We start from the raw sequence: 17,688 nt of genomic DNA on the forward strand, positions 1-17,688 counted from the left end.
GACAGCTTGCATGGAAATACTGAGCATGCATGTGACAAAGAAACCGTTATTGTCATGTTGTCATAAAAGTAAAACAATGAAAAACTTCAGATGTATGGTTTAAAGCAACAAACAATGACAAACATTTAATTTGAACTGAATGAACTTTAATAACTTGACAGTAAATAAACTTTAAAAAATGTAAATAACTTTTAACAGGTAGAAATTCACTATTTACAGTATGTAAACATTTTTTTATCTTTTTCTCAAATACAGTCCTGATTATCTAATGTGCAACATTTACTCCGCACACAGTAGAGGACTGTACATTTGTTGTTGGAAAAAGTATCCAAATGAGGAGTGCGAGAAAAAAGTTACCAGTAATCAGGATGGCTTTTATTTTCAGTAATTTTGTTCTGTACAGCTAGAGTTTCTTATTCAACCCCCTACATCATGTTAAAGGTATACTGCCACCTGTTCAAATTTTGCCACAGTTACCATGGAAAGAGAAAATCGAACCAATCACAGATTTTAAGCGGGTGGCCGCTTTTTAAAAACAGCGTCCTCACATGGGCATTTTGAATACTAAGGAACGCCCCTTTGACCATATAGGGGCATATTTAGATTACAGGTGACTGTATACCTTTGAACCAGTATTCAGCTTCTCCACACAGCGTGCAGTCTATAGGATGCATGTACGCAGGTATGTTTACAAATTGAATACTGATATTTTCAGAAGAACGTAAGTCAAACTGCACTTGATGTACAGAACAAAAATACTGAAAACTCACCAAAAGTGAATTCCTTGTTTTGCACACATGGAGTTTTAGAGGTTTTCATGAAAAATACACAGTGTATTTGAATAAGAGTCTTTGCCACTTAGCTTTTCTGCACTTTGTTAACAAATTTTTGAAAGTCTTGTCTTTTATTATAAAACAGGTAATTCAGATACGAATCAATCATTTGTAATTTTTTTTAGAATTTGTTCTCACTTTCAATCAAAACTTCTCAGAAAATGACCATTCAATAGTTTTTTTTTGAAATTTGCTTTATAGATCAGGTTCCGACCTGAAACCAAAAAGCCTACATGCATGGTAATGATAAATAAGGAATCTACTTACCTTGGCCTTAGCAAACAGCAACCACTCAGTAGATTAACCTGTTCATTCCCCCCCCCCACCCTTCTCTGTACACAGCTCCACTTGTCTTTTACCACTGATAACAATGGTTTTGGGCTAAACCATATTGGTGATAGGGTAAATGGGAATAAGTAAAAAAATAGATGGTCTTGCATTGTATTTCAGCCTGGTATTGGTGCTTTAATGATTTATATAAATACAAAAAGCCCAGTAGAATACCATTAAATGGTACTACAATAAGCATCAGTCCACAATACTTCAGTCTTGTTGATGAGGCTGAAAATAGCATTGTCCACTGCTATATCCTGAATCCTACAATAAGCATCAGTCCACTATACTTCAGTCTTGTTGATGAGGCTGAAAATAGCATTGTCCACTGCTATATCCTGAATCCTACAGCAAGGAATTCTGCTGTGTTCCTAATTAAATGTTATCAAATTATTCCATGCTGCTCTGACGAATGTAAAATTCAAATTTTTTGAAAGAGTAACATCAAAGACTTTAAAGTTCTGTAGAGAATTGATATCAATGTGGCATTGTATATTGTAAGGCACGGTATCTTTTCATACAAAAGATAGGACTGTTTCAGTGGATTTGGAATTGGGCAGTGTGACATGGACTCCAGTGTGTTACGAGAGATGTGACACCGAACCAGGAATACGTGGATATGATTCACGGAATCGTCCGGGGAGTCACAGACTTGGATAGAGAGTTGGTACACAGTACAATACTTCTGACTGGCAAATGCGCTCTTGTCTGCGACGGTCAGTGCCTTGCTTACCAAATATGGCAGGACATCTTCAGGAGTTGCTGGTTCTCGTCTTACATTGCTCTGTAACAGAATATCAGAGACCGTTGTATGGTCATTTACATTTTAAACTTGGTCAGGATTTAACCCTTTCACCCCCAGTTCCCTGTATACAGGTCCAACTTTACCATAGAAAACAATGGATTTGGGACAAACCATGGTGGTGAAAGGGTCAAGGTACCTATGTAACTCAAAAGTGAAAGAATTAAACCTTTGCTCAAACTTTCCTCAATGAAACTTTTGACCATTCTCTTTCCGAATCAAGAATAAAAATCATTGATCAGTTTGCAAAATTTGGTACAAGAGAGACAAATAACCCATTATTTAACAATAATTGCCATTCAAAATGGCTGCCATCCCCCTGTTAACTCTTTGGGGAAAAATAAAATTTTTGATTTTCGAGATGCAAGAGATGGTGCTTTTCTTACAAAAGTGGTAGATCAGAATCGAATTGATAAAATTTTAAATGAAAAGCCTGGAATGACATTGCTGCAGCATTCACGTCGGGCTATGTGCAACACCAATGTCCAAATCCTGTGTGGTATTTTCATGATAACCTTATTATTGTCATACCGTACATTCGTGACTAGGGCGAGTGTTGACTCTTTTTGTGCAATGTCAAAATTATTTCTTTTGATATGTAGCATATACCTATGGAACGCTATCTTGTATGTGCTTCTGGATAGCCTGTTCACTACACGTAAATTTTACGGAACTGGCTTTCTGTGCAGCTTTTTAGCGCATGCAAAAATCTATTGCTCTCGATGGTTGATGTATACCGGTAATAACAGTGATATCCTAGAAAAGAAAACTGCTCACAAAACATACCGAATCAATCATAAATACAGTGGTTTGTGTTGACCAGTTGGCTTTAGATGAACTGGACATATTATCTGAATCAGGCGTAACTATCAGCTGGGCAGTTTTACAAAGAAATCAACTCTGCAAAAGTTGAAACACTGTCAGGAGGTCAGACATAGTCAAAACAAGAGCACCACCCATATCCATGCACAGCCTGCCAACTGTCTAGGACGTATCACTTGCTGTTGAATACAAGGCTTTTTGCCTGAGTGGTGTGTGTGGATCAGGTGGTGTTGTTTTGACTACATCTGACCTCCCGCTGGACAATGTTTCAACTTTTGAAGAGTTGATTCCTTTATGATAGATTCACATTACCGCTCAGCTGATAATAGCACCTGACAGTGTTGGCAACACCTCGATTTAATCCTTTGAGCGCCACAAGTCAATTTTTGCTGCCCGCATAAAATATACCCTCGTCAATTTTTCAGATTTTTGCCAAAGTTTTGATAAAAAAGAAAGATACATGACATTGCAAAGCTTGGTGATTTGTTTATGTTTCTCTGTCTGGCGTACAGTGGAGTGGCCCTGGTGTGATGTGTAACTGAGAGGTGTAGCTGATTAAAGATGTAAACAAGACCACATCAAGCCAGTGTGTTAATGTCCTAAAAATCGCTAATACACATCGATTAAAACAACACCTTGGCTAATGAAGTTTTGCAGCTTGATGGAATTTCACTGTAATTGGCCCCAACATGCACCAGTTTATCACATGACACATGGACACACAGATGGAAGTTAATTGGCCGAATCTTGACAGAAGGAAGTAAAAGTTGACGCCGCCATACTGGTTTGACAGAAGGAAGTAAAAGTTGACGCCGCCATACTGGTTTTCAATTCTAATAGCTCCTCAGTATATAAAATTGAGGAGCTAAAAACTGTAGCTGATGAAATGCGGAGTCCATTTGGTCAAAATCTACGAAAACAATTGCTGAAAAATTCACAAAAATAGGTAAAATGTTGCACTAAAAGCTTGGTAGGAAACATTATAGCACTCAAGGATTAAACAATATGTCAAGTTTGTCTAATGCCAACCGGTCAACGCAGACATTGTAAACATACTTCAGCAGAGGTTATGACATGTAGTACACCTCCATTGGCTCCGGACACTTCAATGTCATTGCCAACCGAGACATTCTGTCCACATACTGTGATAGAGCTTGCCGCCTTGTGTTGTCTGAAATAGCAAGGCAAGAAAAAATCTGTAAATAAATATTGTTCCTCAGATTTTTGGGCAAAGCTACAGATGCAGTGGGTGAATTTTTTCTAGTTTTTGTACGAACCAACAAAATCTTCCATGAGTTACATTGTTACTGATACGGCAATCTGATTAAATCAGAAGTAGAGTACGGCGACGTCTTCTTATGCATACGCGATATTCTCTCGCTGTCGCCGTAGTGAGAGGTGACAGCGAGAGCCGCGTACGCATAAGAAGACGTCGTCATACTCTACATCTGATTTTAATCAGATTGGTGATACGGTTGATTTAAAAGCCATCCATTACAATAGAGGCATTACAGATACAGGCAGTGTTCATAGAACAAATTCTGAGCATTTTCACATGCCCCCCCAAAAAAAAATACAAAAATATGCTAAACAAGTCATCGTTGATGACACAGTCCCACTTGTTAATATGGGTACTTTGATTACATGTCCTCAGAGAGGATAGAGTCCTCTTCATTAATTAGGTCTGTGATAAAAATACTTTGATACAGATGGCGCTCAATGGCCAAGAATGAGTTCCATGGTGATGAAAACATAAAACCAATGTAGGCCACCATCCTAAAGTTCATAAAATGAGTCAACTAGGAATTAATCAACAGGATGTTGCAAAACATTTTTGCATACAATTCTATCACTTGACAGATTATCACTGGTACCATATTTCATAAAGTTTGATGCAGTATTTACAACACTATGAGATCAACATCTGTATCAAGTTTCATCACATTTGACGCTGTATTAATTTGTGGCTATATCATCCTAATTAGGAAAGTTCATTACTTATGCAATTACAAATTAATTAAAATGACACTGATGTTCAATGTTCAATGTTAAAGCAATGTGACCTTAACATCAGTATAAAGTTTCATGAATTTGATGCAGTACGTATTTCTTGACATATAAGCCTACTTACGAAAATTCAATAATTGACATGTTGCTGCTACATGACGTGAAACAAATTGACGAGCATATGTATGAAATAGGTCAATGTCCTTGTACCAACTTTGAATGATACTGGTGGAAATATGTCTGAATTATAGCTCCGTACATCTGAAAATTGTAACAAAATCACCGCTATGCAGCGATATTTGATTTTACTGTTTAAAAATCAACATGTATATGTATGACGTAAGTCAATGTACATGTACCAACTTTGAATAAGATCAGTTGAGACTTAATTGCCAGAGTTATGGCTCTCGACATGAAACAACCATAACAAAATTGCTACCATGTGGCCACATAGGACCATCTCGTGAAACCAATCGACATACATATGTATAAATAAGTCAATGTCCTTGTACCAACTTTGAATAAATTTGCTTGATACATGTCTGAGTTATGGTTCCGGACATGAAAAAATCGGAAAAAATGGCCACACGGCGGCCATATTGGATTGTATCATAAAACAAATCAATGTGCATATGTATGACATAGGTCAATGTCCTTGTACTAAGTTTGAATAAAATCTGTGAATAAAATTAGTTGAGACATGCCCAAGTTTTGGCTAAGGACACGAAAAAATTGTAACAAAATGGCTGCCATGCAGCCATATTGGATCATATCAAGAAACAAATTGACATACATATGTATGACATAGGTTAATGTCCTTGTACCAACTTTGAATAAAATCGGTTAAGATATGCCTTAGAGTATTATGGCCCTTGACATGAAAAAATCGTAACAAAATGGCTGCAAGGCAGCCATATTGGATCGTATCACATAACACATTGACATGCATATGTATGACATTAGTTAATCTCCTTGTACCACTTTGAATAAAATCCGTTGAAACATGTCTGAGTTATTGCTCTGTACATGAAAACATCGTAATACAATGGCTGCCTATCTAGCGGCCATATTGGATCGTATCACATAACAAATCGACGTACATATGTAAGACATAGGTCAATGTCCTTGTACCAACTTTGAATAAAATCGGTTAAGATATGCCTGAGTTATGCCTCTGCATATGAAAAAATCGTAACAAAATGGCCACTAAGCAGCCATATTGGATCGTATCACAAAACAAATTGACATGCATATCTATGACATTGGTCAATGTCCTTGTACCAACTTTGAATAAAATCGGTTAAAACATGTCTGAGTTATGGCACTGTATATGAAAATATTGTAACAAAATGGCCGCCTGGCGACCATATTGGATCGTATCACAAAACAAATCAACATGCATATCTATGACATTGGTCAATGTCCTTGTACCAATGCTTGATAAAATCGGTTGCAACATGTCTGAGTTATGGCTCTGTACATGAAAAAATCGTAATAAAATGGCCGCCTGGCGGCCATATTGGATCGTATCGCAAAACAAATTGATGTGCATATCTATGACATTGGTCAATGTCCTTGTACCAACTTTGAATAAAATCGGTTGAAACATGTCTGAGTTATAGGTTTGTACATGAAAAATCGTAATAAAATGGCCGCCTGGCGGCCATATTGGATCGTATCACAAAACAAAATGACATGCATATCTATGACATTGGTCAATGTCCTTGTACCAACTTTGAATAAAATCGGTTGATACATGTCTGAGTTATGGCTCTCTACATAAAAAAATCATAATAAAATGGCCGCCTGGCGGCCATATTGGATCGTTCACAAAACAAATTGACGTGCATCTGTATGCCATATGAAGTTATCCTTGTACCAAGTTTGAATGAAATCTCTCCCTGCATCTCTGAGATATCTGCGTGAACGGACGGACGCACACACACGCACGCACGCACGCACGGACGCACACACGCACGGACATGACCAAACCTATAAGTCCCCCCGGACGGTGTCCGTGGGGACTAACAAAATGCCCTAAAAGTTGAAATACGAAGAACCATTTTGCTGCAATTTCAGAAAATACTTTCCAAATCGGCTTAACCCCTTGACTACCAAGGCCAATGTATTCCTATATACCAGGCCCCTTACGTAAATATTGATAAAATCTGGGGTATGGTCATTGCATCAACACTGCTTAGAGTAAAACTTAAGTAAGCACCAAAAAAACATATATTTTCTGAATCAGCATGAAATTTCCCACTTTCTTATACATAGGTTTTGTATTTCCAGTCACGTGACTGGTTACATGATTCATCATGTGACCAGAGTTGGCAAAGAATGTGCTGGGGAAGAATATTTGAAGCATCAGGACGTGTTTTGATTCCATAAAATGATGCAAATTTGAATACAGTTGCAATTTTCATGGCATTGTCTTTACATATATGTAATAATACTACTTTATTTATAGATGTACCTGTTTAAGATTTTTCTCACTAAAAGCAGAGTAAATGAACCACAAACTTCAGCATCTGACATAATTCTGTATTTGAAAATCAACACATTTTATTTGTAAATACCTGCTTTCTGTCTTCCTTGCAGAAACATACATCTAAAATGGTTATGATTTATCAAAAAATAATTCACAATATTTAAAACACATTTTAGGGAACAACATATCACATGACCAGTCATGTGACCAGTCATCTTGACAATATGGCTGCTATGAAATTTCACTGGGTTATAGTAAAAAATTATATTTCATCGTAATCACTGACTTCATCATCTTCCAACAAGCTAAGCAGTAAACTTGCTGTTACTTTATGTGGCTTAAACATGGCAGGTTTTTGAAATTGAACTAAATTTTGCGCGATCGTCAGTACTTCTGAAAACTATAAACAATCAGCGCGACGCTTCTGTGATCAGCCTGACCTTTCAGGGTCGAGGTCATGGGTCACGACATTTGCTTCCAGATTTTGGCCGTATTCCGACGTACGGGGGCCCAATCACATTGAGGGCAAGGTTGGAATAGATCTATCTTAGTCGCGCTGCGTGCCGATGCCAAAATTACGGGATTTTTAGGGACAAAAACGAAGCAAATTCGCCTATGTGCCGGATATTTCCGGCACTAAAGGTATATGGTAATTAAATATGGCGCCGGATATATCCGGCGTTCAAGGTAGCCAAGGGGTTAAGTAGAAGCAGCCTTTCTGAGGACAATCCACTAATCCTTTCGTGTATAAGAAATAATTATAAGAACTTGTTTCACTCCCAACTGTCCCACCTAGTCCCTAATAATATGCAACTGCCCCGGCAAGTCCCTGAAAATATGTATTTTGAAGTCAAATGTACTAGTCAGTCCCTGAAAATACAGACTTTTAAGTCAACTGTCCCAGCGAATCCCTAAAAATATGAAATTTGAAAGACCAAAGAATGTCAAATAATAAAACGTTTGGTAACCCATGACTTCATTCTTGTTATACTAAAGAATACACTTTGGAGTTTCCCCGAGTATTGGTAAAATTTAAACTTTCTGTTTTCAAACATTACTTTTTGCCGGGACTTTAATCTTCATCCTGCCCCTGAAAACATAATTACTGCAAACATGATTTTTATGGACTAAGGCCACTATATAGACCAACCTAAGTGAGTGAAAATACGTATGGTTTTGGTTTCATCCACCTTTTACCGACTTGGGAGATGGGAAAGTTATACTAAAAGATCTCGGTGCAAAAGACAAACCATTTTTAGAGAGTGGGGATTTGGCCGAGCGATTCTGTCTGTTACCTCTTCTCTGGGTTACTGGATGCTGTATGTTGTGAGTTCAAACCCGATTGAAAACTACCCATATTACTTACTTCACCTTCACTGGACAACCAGTTTGATATGATACAGAGTTGATGATTGTAATCAGTAACTCATCCAGTAAACCCTGACTGTATCCATTCAGTCTGTAGTCTTTGCAGATTTCTATCCATGTCAGCAAAGTAGAAATGTGGAAAGGCGGTAAATTGGATGTGTTCCGATAGTTCTGAAGGAGATGTGAAATCAAAGATGTGTGCATTGGTCAAGATTTGATTTGTCAGATATTCTCCAAAATGGCTGATATGTCTACCTTCAAGTCGATATGTCAATCTTCAGTTCAATCAGTTATTCAATGCACTTATCAAGCTACCATCCAACTTATAATATGAAATGTATGCATGTATATACTGAGTGATATGTATGTACACATGTATGTACATGTAGGTGTGTGTGCATGCATGCATGTATACGTACCAGTTTTTTATGTGTGTATATATATATAATATATATATATATATATATATATATATATATATTATATATTAATAAAAATTCGTTTGTAGGATATTACAAACGAATTTATCATAACCACCGCCACCGACAACACTGGGGACAACCTGAAAAACCACAGTCGAACATATATATATATATATATATATATTATATATATGTATGTACACATACACTGGTATACACACAATACCATTCCTATGCTATGAATACTGGTAAGATAAGCTAGACGGATTCAAGCGCTGTGAGGCTCTCTCTTGAAATAAAGTGTCACTCCCACTTCTACTTACTGTAACAGCTGTTATCAGAGTTTTTTCATCTTCACTTTCCATGTCATGATTGCTACTGAACTTTCTCAGAGTTTGAAGAAAGCAATCCTGATCTTCTTGAAGTTCATCTGTAGCAAAAAAAGAATGAAGAACATGGCATCAGTAAGGGGTCGTGGATAATTAAAACATGCACACAGTAAACGTAAAAAAATCATGAAGAACACAGGCATTAGTAAGCAATTAATAATTAGTTGATTGTCAGAGATAACCACTGCTTTACTTAGCCAAATTTAGTCATTATGTCTGCAAATGTATGAAAATAAATTATTGCCCAATCTACAGAGTGGCTACATGTATTTCTGATCAATGACCTTGCCTGAAAATGGTACTTGGTACTTATGACCAGCAACAACCATGACTCAAAAGTATTGCCATACATTTAAAACTATTCCTACTATCCACAGAGAATGCTGGAATTCTGGACAAGTTCACCAGTAGCTTAATGTTAGTTTGTAAATATTCCGGACATAGGGGTTGAACCACTTGGGTTTTTTGTGTATTTTTCTAGGAGGAGGGGGTGTTGGAAGAAATAGCTATTTTCTGCAATTTGTTCCATTACTGTGACAGCAATTATTTCCTATTGTCAATCAATTTTTTCTGAAGCCGAAAGCTCATTTTTTTCCTGCCAAAAGCCGACAATGTGTTTTAACAAAAATCCTCCAACCGTACAATCCCATAAATCAAACCAAATGGTTCTCCCATGTCATCAATTTGCATTTGTTTATACCAGACGGTACTATATTTATTGAGACCAGATTTTCCACAAGCACTACACTACCAGCACAGTGTCTGATCATGAAACTCTACAACAGTAACACAACAGAGATTGTTAACATTTTATTCCTTCAAGGGTTTGGGTCATTAGAACTGCACTCAAAGCTCATATTGGACCCACACAACCAGTGTAAACACTGTATCCTATTCTTAGGTACGTTGATGATTGATGAAAGTCAAAACATGTTTATCATAATGTAGATTGTAAAACGTTAATATTGTAGCTACATTGATGCGAATCATCTAGATATAGTATATTGTTTGTAAACAAGAAAGTCGCACAGGCGCAGTTCCGACAACCCCTCCCTTTAAATTTACTCAGTTAAGATATTAATAAAACACCAAACTACAGGTAAGTGTACTGTGATCTATTGCCCTTGCACTTCCTATGTTGCATTTTGTTCGGCCCGTCCTGTATGGAATACATTATACAAATAAGAAATGGCAGAGCAATTAACAAAGCAATCCAAAGACAAGCTTCATTCATCCTAAAGCATATGGTGATGTGCATCAATGGAACCTCAACTTAAAAATAAATTCCTGGGATAAAACTTACTTGCAATATCTGACAAAATGACAGGTATCTCTTCGTGTCCAAGTACTACCTCCAATGACGTGGCTTTTAACAATTTTCTTAATTTCTCGGCAACAGCGGAATCGTTACTGCCTCCAAGAATTCGCCTCAGATCACTTTCGCTCGACAATAGCCATTTGCATATTACATGATGAACCACCTGGTAGTCAGAGTTCGCGATTGGCTGATAGCCAATTTTAAACTGGTAAGTCACAAAACGAAGCCTATCAACGTGATGCATATTCCATGCGGACCCAGATGGGTACGTTATCCGAGGGTGCTCCTCTTGGCCACATGTGTCTGGGTGTCTGCACTCACCGAATCGATAACTCCGACATTCTGACATGTGATCGTGATCGGTTTCGACATCTCCGCCGCACGCTCCCCGGGCACTGCCACTATCCTCGTCACAACCTATGTCTGACATCTGGCGATTCGGTTAAAATTTTAAAGTCAGCATTCGATAAAACAGACACAAGTTGCCTCCACTGATATATGAAATGCCAATGAGCAGATCAACATCAACATAATACAATGATAAACTTCAGAATTCCCGCGTTTTCACCTGTTGTCGGATCCGCACTGCAACTTGCAACTGCAAGACGAAGTTTTTGTTTTACTAGGGTCAAAGGTCACAACTAACATGACCTGTGGTGGCGCACTTTTAGAATTTGCTTCTATGGTTGTGCCCTTGCATATGATATGTTCTTCTCCTGGCCTCTCCTGGTCTCTCTGATAATACCGGTATATTGATTGACAACGTGTTGTTTTATACAGTGTAGTGAGGTAGGTTACATGGCGGATATTTCAATGCCCCTGCCTCGCTACATTTGCAGTACTCCAAGGATCACTGCGGACGGGCAGATCACAGGTGCCTGGAGTTGCCAGAGGCCCCGACTGAGTGCAGTAGACAATAATAGAGAGAAGAGCCTATTCTCTCTATGTTCATACCGGTACACTGGCAACTCCAGGCACCTGTGGTTGTAATCAACATTTTTTTTATCAAGACCCCATCCGATCATCAGAGTTCATAGCCTACACCATTTCTTCGCTCCGACCACAGGAGTCCAAAAGCGGAGACTGGGGTCCAGGCTACAGAATACAGCACCGAATGCTTGGTACATCGTCCCAATTAAGCTGATTTCCAGATTTCTTCTTCAATTTGTCTGTTGTGGTGTGAGTTATAAACTAAATGTTCATCATATGTTACGACTTGATATCTGCCTAGCCTAACCCTTTCACCCTCATGGTTCAGTCCAAGTCCATTATCAGTGTCACCATGTTTTTTTTTGTTTTGTTTTGTTTTTGTTTTGTTTGTTTGTTTGGATTGTTTTGTTTTGTTTTTTTTTGTTTTGTTTTTTTTTGTTTGTTTTTTTTTTGGGGGGGGGGGGGTTCAGTGTGTTTTTGAATTACAACACAGGCTCATACTTGTCCAACATACCAGCCATGAATTGCATCCTTCGGTTGCATTTTTCGGCATGCCCTTTTTGTGCACATAACTTTTATATATCAAACATATTTATCAGAGGTACCTGGATGTTTGCAAATTGAAAGTTTGTTTGGCAAACCATTATACCAGCCACAAATTGCATCATACAATTTCAATTTTCAGCACTCTTCAGGTGCATAACTTTAATGTATTGGAGATATATATCAAAGATATCTGGATGTTTGCATATTAAAAGTTAATTTGTTTTGCAAAGTGTACTACTCATTATGAAATCTGCAGTTCATATGAAAAGCATGACAAATTAAAACAATAGACAAAAATCTTTATGCAATTTTGACGCTAACAAAACGAAATGAGCTTTTACCCCTCCCCCTAAACGAAAGAATTACGTTTGTTGTGCGTCAGCTTTTATTATTGACGGCTCCTTATTTGATCATAATCTAAATAGTTTATATTCATATTTTACAGAGCTTGATGCAGTTACAGTAAAGTCAAGAACAGCAAAAAATCAACACGTTTCCTATTTTAACTTTTGTATCTAATATATTTTTTGCCCAGATCTTATTTACAGGATTTCATTTGAAGAAAGAACATGGAGCTATTATCAAGTCGAGGATTTATTCAATCAAGCCGCTATGCAACTATGAATGATCTATTATTCAAACAATTTGGTTTTCAAGTACTTGCAAACAACATCCATGAGGAGAATACAGACACATATCCCATCCTGGTCCAATCTGTTCTGAGAGAATCAGATGTAGAAATCTGGGGAGGATTTTGTGTCCATGCATACATTGTCAAACTTGACTTTCAAAAGACTCCAGGCCAACCTGAGATGTGTTTAGCCATCCTGTTGAAAAATAAGTACACTCCTGATGTGAAAAGACTGGAAGCACCATTTAAACTTCAAGCCTATCATCTGCAGTGGATTCAGGTTGGTTTTCAAATGAATGCTTTCTTTAAAAAGTTTCACAAAAGGACCTACAGTTTACAATTGTCAAATTGAATTCAGTGGAAAGTTTTCCAGAAATTGTGGGATGAACAGATTGAGCATGATATACATAATGAATTTGTGACAAATAATGGCAGACCCACTCATAGACTATGTCAGTTTATCTGTGGTACTATTGTTTTGACTTAAGTCATGCAAATAACATGGACAGTATACAGTAGGAGAATGGACCCAATGTATTTACTGTTGATATTTATGAAAACACCCAGTGATTTTTAATGTGAGATTCAGAAAATTCCATACAACGCAGCAGTAACTCTTGTCCTTTTTCACCTATATCCACACAGAATGTTTTAGATGGAGACATGGATGGAATGCCTGTCGGAGATTCCAAGGAAATTCCATTCATTGCTATGTATGATGCAGTTGAATTGTCCGATACAGAAAGAATGACAAAAGATCAAATATCATGGAAAGAAATGAATTTGGTTCAAAAAAGTACCATGCCAGTAATTTCTGGAGAACAGGACACTACGGTAGAAGAAATGGAAACTACCAGTACTGTGAACCAATCAGCTTTGAGAGTGGAATCACATGACCTTTCACCTGCAGGTGATGCCCAAATATGTCAGGAAGTGCCAGTAAACACAGTTCATATGAATAATCATTCAGAAGTTGAACCATTTCTAAGTGATTTGAGAGATGATAGTCAAAAGATGAGAATTGATGGACAAAATCAAGATGTCAAGGATGTTTTGGAAGGAATAATCAAGAAATCAGAAGATTCTTACATTCCCGCAGATGTAGAGAACATTCCACACACAGATGTTGAGACAAAAATACAAAGTGAAAAATCAAGAAATGACACTGATCTGACAAATGAAAATTTTGTGCCTGGAAATACTGAAGAACAAATAAAGATAAGAGAAGAGATTGAAAGTGCTGATTCGTATAACCAATCACCTATGAGAGAGAAATCACATGATGCCAGTCAACCAATCATGAGAGAGATCTCAAGTAGCGATGGCCAGTTAGTTCAGGAAGAAGCAGATTTGAATAAATTGTTGCAAAAAGCACACAGTGACAGCTATGGTTCTTGTGAAGATGATAATATGGAACAAATGAACAATAATATGGGGGATAGTACGAGATCTGAAGGAACAGACAATTTTCCTGACTCAGATTTTTGCCTACAAAAAGGTGATGTAGAACATTGCAGGGAAGAAGGTGTGAGTGACTCCAACACTGCTGCCACCAAAGCATTGGATGTCACTTCAGAACTGACAGAAACAAAAGAATTTTTACACAGTGACGCTGAGGGCGATAGCAGCAATGATGATGATGCATCTTATCATCCAGAGGCAGACAGCGACAGTGATGAAGAATACACTCCGCAAACACGGAAATCCAACAGGCGGAAAGCAGGGTCAGGTAAGGCACTGAAAACACGGAAGAAACGAAAAGAGAAGTTCCAATGTGCGGATTGTGGGAAGATGTTCAGAATGGAAAAAAGATACAATCTGCACATGGAATTGCACAAAACTGAAGGCCCCAAAAAGAGAAGGCGGAAGGCAAAGTGCGATGATTGTGGCAGAGTTTTCAGACGTCGGGGAGAATACTCTGAGCATATGCGAAAACACAGACGGGATGCCAAGCTTCAACGCAACCAGTGTCGCATTTGTGGAACACAGCACAAAACCTTGAAAATATTGGAAGCTCATGTGAGCTCTGAACACCCCGGGGAGAAGCCATATGCCTGTGAAATATGCAGAAAAACTTTTGTCAAAATCGAAAGCAAGTATAAACACACAAGGGAAATTCATGGTGACAGTATGTTGCAGTGTGACCAATGCGACATGGCCTTCAGGTCATCTGGTTCTTTGACACTACACAAAAAGACCAAACACCTACCCCTGGAATTGTGGAACCATGCATGTGACGTGTGCAGTAAGAGATTTCCCTATAAATCTATGTTACAGGAGCATATGAAATCACACTCGGATGAGAGGAACTTTCACTGCCAGGTTTGTGGGAAGGACTTTAAATATAAAGGCGGATATTGTATACACGTTGATAACCATGAAAGAGAGAAGCCATACATGTGTGAGCATTGCGGAAAGAGTTTTCGTCGCAGGGCACATCTGGAAGATCATGCTGCCGTCCACACAAAAGAGAAAAACTTTTTATGCGATTACTGTGGTAAAAGTTTTAGTAATAAGTCAAATCTTTACGTACACAGAAGGCAGCACACTGGAGTACGTCCTGTGGTGTGTAAGATATGTGGACAAGGTTTTCACCGCCAAAGATATCTTGCAAAACATATGGAGAAAATACATCCAAATTCAATGACACAATCGAATGACATTGGAACACATGACAACGCCACAACAGATGCAGTTTCTCAGATCTTATGATTTCCAGTAATGCTTACGTAGGAGTTACATGTGATAGAGGGACTGTGCGTGTAACCCTTTCACAACAATGGTTTGGCCTGAACCAATTGTTAGTATAGACCTGCTCACTGACAATGGGGGTGAACAGGATAAGATAGAGTGTGCCAGTTTTCAACATTTTACAACTTTCCTGGTTCACAGTTTGTGTGGATTTATTCTGATGCCTCTTTAAGTAAATGGTGTTTTCATTGTCCTCTGTTTTGAAAATTGTAAAAGAATTCACAACAGAATGGCAGTAATTTGTCTCTCTGAGGGAAATCCATTTGTACACGATGGTAACTCTTTTAAGGGATGGGGTTTTTCCATCTGCATGACTTTATTGTTGAAGATCATTACATTTTCCCAGAAATTGGCAATGAATGTCGCGCACATCAATATTTAATGCATGTTTGTAGTTCACCGTATTTGTAGATAGCTTTCCAATCAATGCAAGACGTTGTGCAAGACTTTGCCAAATAAACTTTGGTTGCGTCCCTTCATTAATATGAAGCTGCTTTGGCCGCAGTCACCAGTTTTGCTACAAGTGCCGTGTTCAAATTTGGATATGCACAAGGGATGTTGGGAGTATGTGCACAGCAACAGAGCTATCGTAGGGGTCCCATATGAACAGCTGCAGACAGCACAAACCCAGATCTGTGAAAAAGTTTTGACAGAAATTCATCCTTAAATTATCCAAAAGTTACATATTTGATTCTTATGCTCCGGTATCCAAGTAATACATCAACCAGATATTAGAGCAATCAGATCAGGTGTTTGAAAAGCTGATATAAACGGACAGTCACGTATTTGTTAACGTAAGAGCTAGAAAACTGAAATAGCCCAAATGTTCCGCTGTTAAGTTGGTTCTGTGGTTTTACTGTGTATTGTGTATCAACTGTAACCAAGTGCATTGTGGGAGTGCTGATCTGGAAAGGAGGCAAAGGCGTGGGAAATGATAATGTAAGCATTATTTTGAAATAAAACCATGATTTGTTCATTGCATTTTGATACCTTACATAGCCACTATACTCTGATGTCATAAAGTGTTTATGAAATGAGTGAGCAGAACTACACTTGCATTTGCAGAGTTCTAAACGACTAAGCAAAACAGAGGATGTGTCGAAGAAGGAAAACAACTTTTACAAAAAACATTTATACTTCAATTTGTTTAAATGTCAGTGTTTTCAATGGCTAAGAAAAACAGAGGGTGGCCAATTTAAATCACAGCATGCATATATTTTTTGTTGTGGAAATGTATTCTTTAGTACAGTTATTAGCATATGAATAGATTGTTCCAAAAACAGACGGGTTGCCCGCTCCTGAAATTGCCCTTGTGGAGAACCCTGAAATGTACAAAATAAATAAACATTGCACAAATTTCATTGTTATAATAAATGTTTTATTATGAAAGGTAAATAGGATTGTCGTATTTCACTGTTTACTGTAAAATCTTGTGGACTCTCATCACTAAATTTATTGACTGGTGAAATTAATTAGGATGAATTTATGGGTATCTTTATAAGGAACTCAACCCATTTTTAACCAGGGGTACGGTATATTAGTTGTATTATAAAGCTAACCTATTTTCTAGAGGTATAATCGCAATCTCCGTACAGACTCTGAGATTGTGCACGGCATGGATAATTATGATTTACCTAGGGAGTCTCAGCTGTAGCCACACTAATCACTCCCACAGACGACAGATTTCACCCACTTTTTGGGTATTGCATGTTTTCCATGATATACATTTTCTGTCTTTTTTATATAAAATACTTCGAACCAGAAAAATTTAGACAAATGAAAAATACAGTTTCAATATCGATCCTCGATTCCGTGAACACTTGCAAAACATCGACCTTACTGCCTTTTACAGTTTAACTTCCTCAGGTCATCAGTCAGATGTTGCTTAGTTTTAGCATAAATCGTATAGGCTGACATCACAGAATGTTCAACCAATGAGCGCTCAGCAACCTCTGCCTGATGACACTACCAGTGATTTTTTGGTAACATTGAACATCTATTAGTACTCAACATACACTATCAGAGAGTGTTGTAAGGTACAGTAC

The 17,688-nt window shown here is 37.8% G+C and overlaps 2 protein-coding genes across 2 annotated transcripts; one reads left to right on the forward strand and one right to left on the reverse strand.

Annotated features, from left to right (window-relative positions):
- Positions 1 to 1,271: 1,271 nt before the first annotated feature.
- LOC139124948 (uncharacterized) lies at positions 1,272 to 11,377 on the reverse strand. Its single transcript, XM_070691064.1, has 5 exons — positions 10,771 to 11,377; positions 9,402 to 9,508; positions 8,655 to 8,827; positions 3,847 to 3,961; positions 1,272 to 1,950 (listed from the first exon to the last, which is right to left on the reverse strand). The coding sequence occupies exons 1-5, from the start codon at positions 11,213 to 11,215 to the stop codon at positions 1,588 to 1,590; spliced, it is 1,203 nt and encodes a 400-aa protein (XP_070547165.1). The 5' UTR covers positions 11,216 to 11,377; the 3' UTR covers positions 1,272 to 1,587.
- Positions 11,378 to 11,494: 117 nt separating this feature from the next.
- LOC139124543 (zinc finger protein 479-like) lies at positions 11,495 to 17,038 on the forward strand. The gene is made up of 3 exons (XM_070690681.1): positions 11,495 to 11,574; positions 12,797 to 13,172; positions 13,538 to 17,038. The coding sequence occupies exons 2-3, from the start codon at positions 12,831 to 12,833 to the stop codon at positions 15,602 to 15,604; spliced, it is 2,409 nt and encodes an 802-aa protein (XP_070546782.1). The 5' UTR covers positions 11,495 to 11,574; positions 12,797 to 12,830; the 3' UTR covers positions 15,605 to 17,038.
- The last annotated feature ends 650 nt before the right edge of the window (positions 17,039 to 17,688 follow it).

This window comes from Ptychodera flava, assembly GCF_041260155.1.
Source record: "Ptychodera flava strain L36383 chromosome 23 unlocalized genomic scaffold, AS_Pfla_20210202 Scaffold_24__1_contigs__length_23054250_pilon, whole genome shotgun sequence".
Lineage (NCBI taxonomy): Eukaryota > Metazoa > Hemichordata > Enteropneusta > Ptychoderidae > Ptychodera > Ptychodera flava.

Coding starts and splice junctions, on each gene's coding strand:
- LOC139124948 (XM_070691064.1), bottom strand. CDS start 11,215: ATGTCAGACATAGGTTGTGACGAGGATAGTGGCAGTGCCCGGGGAGCG. Junction 9,509..10,770: donor CATTTTGTCAGATATTGCAA/GTAAGTTTTATC, acceptor TTTTTGCTACAG/ATGAACTTCAAGAAGATCAG. Junction 3,962..8,654: donor GGTTGTCCAGTGAAGGTGAA/GTAAGTAATATG, acceptor TTGCTATTTCAG/ACAACACAAGGCGGCAAGCT.
- LOC139124543 (XM_070690681.1), top strand. CDS start 12,831: ATGGAGCTATTATCAAGTCGAGGATTTATTCAATCAAGCCGCTATGCA. Junction 13,173..13,537: donor ATCATCTGCAGTGGATTCAG/GTTGGTTTTCAA, acceptor ATATCCACACAG/AATGTTTTAGATGGAGACAT.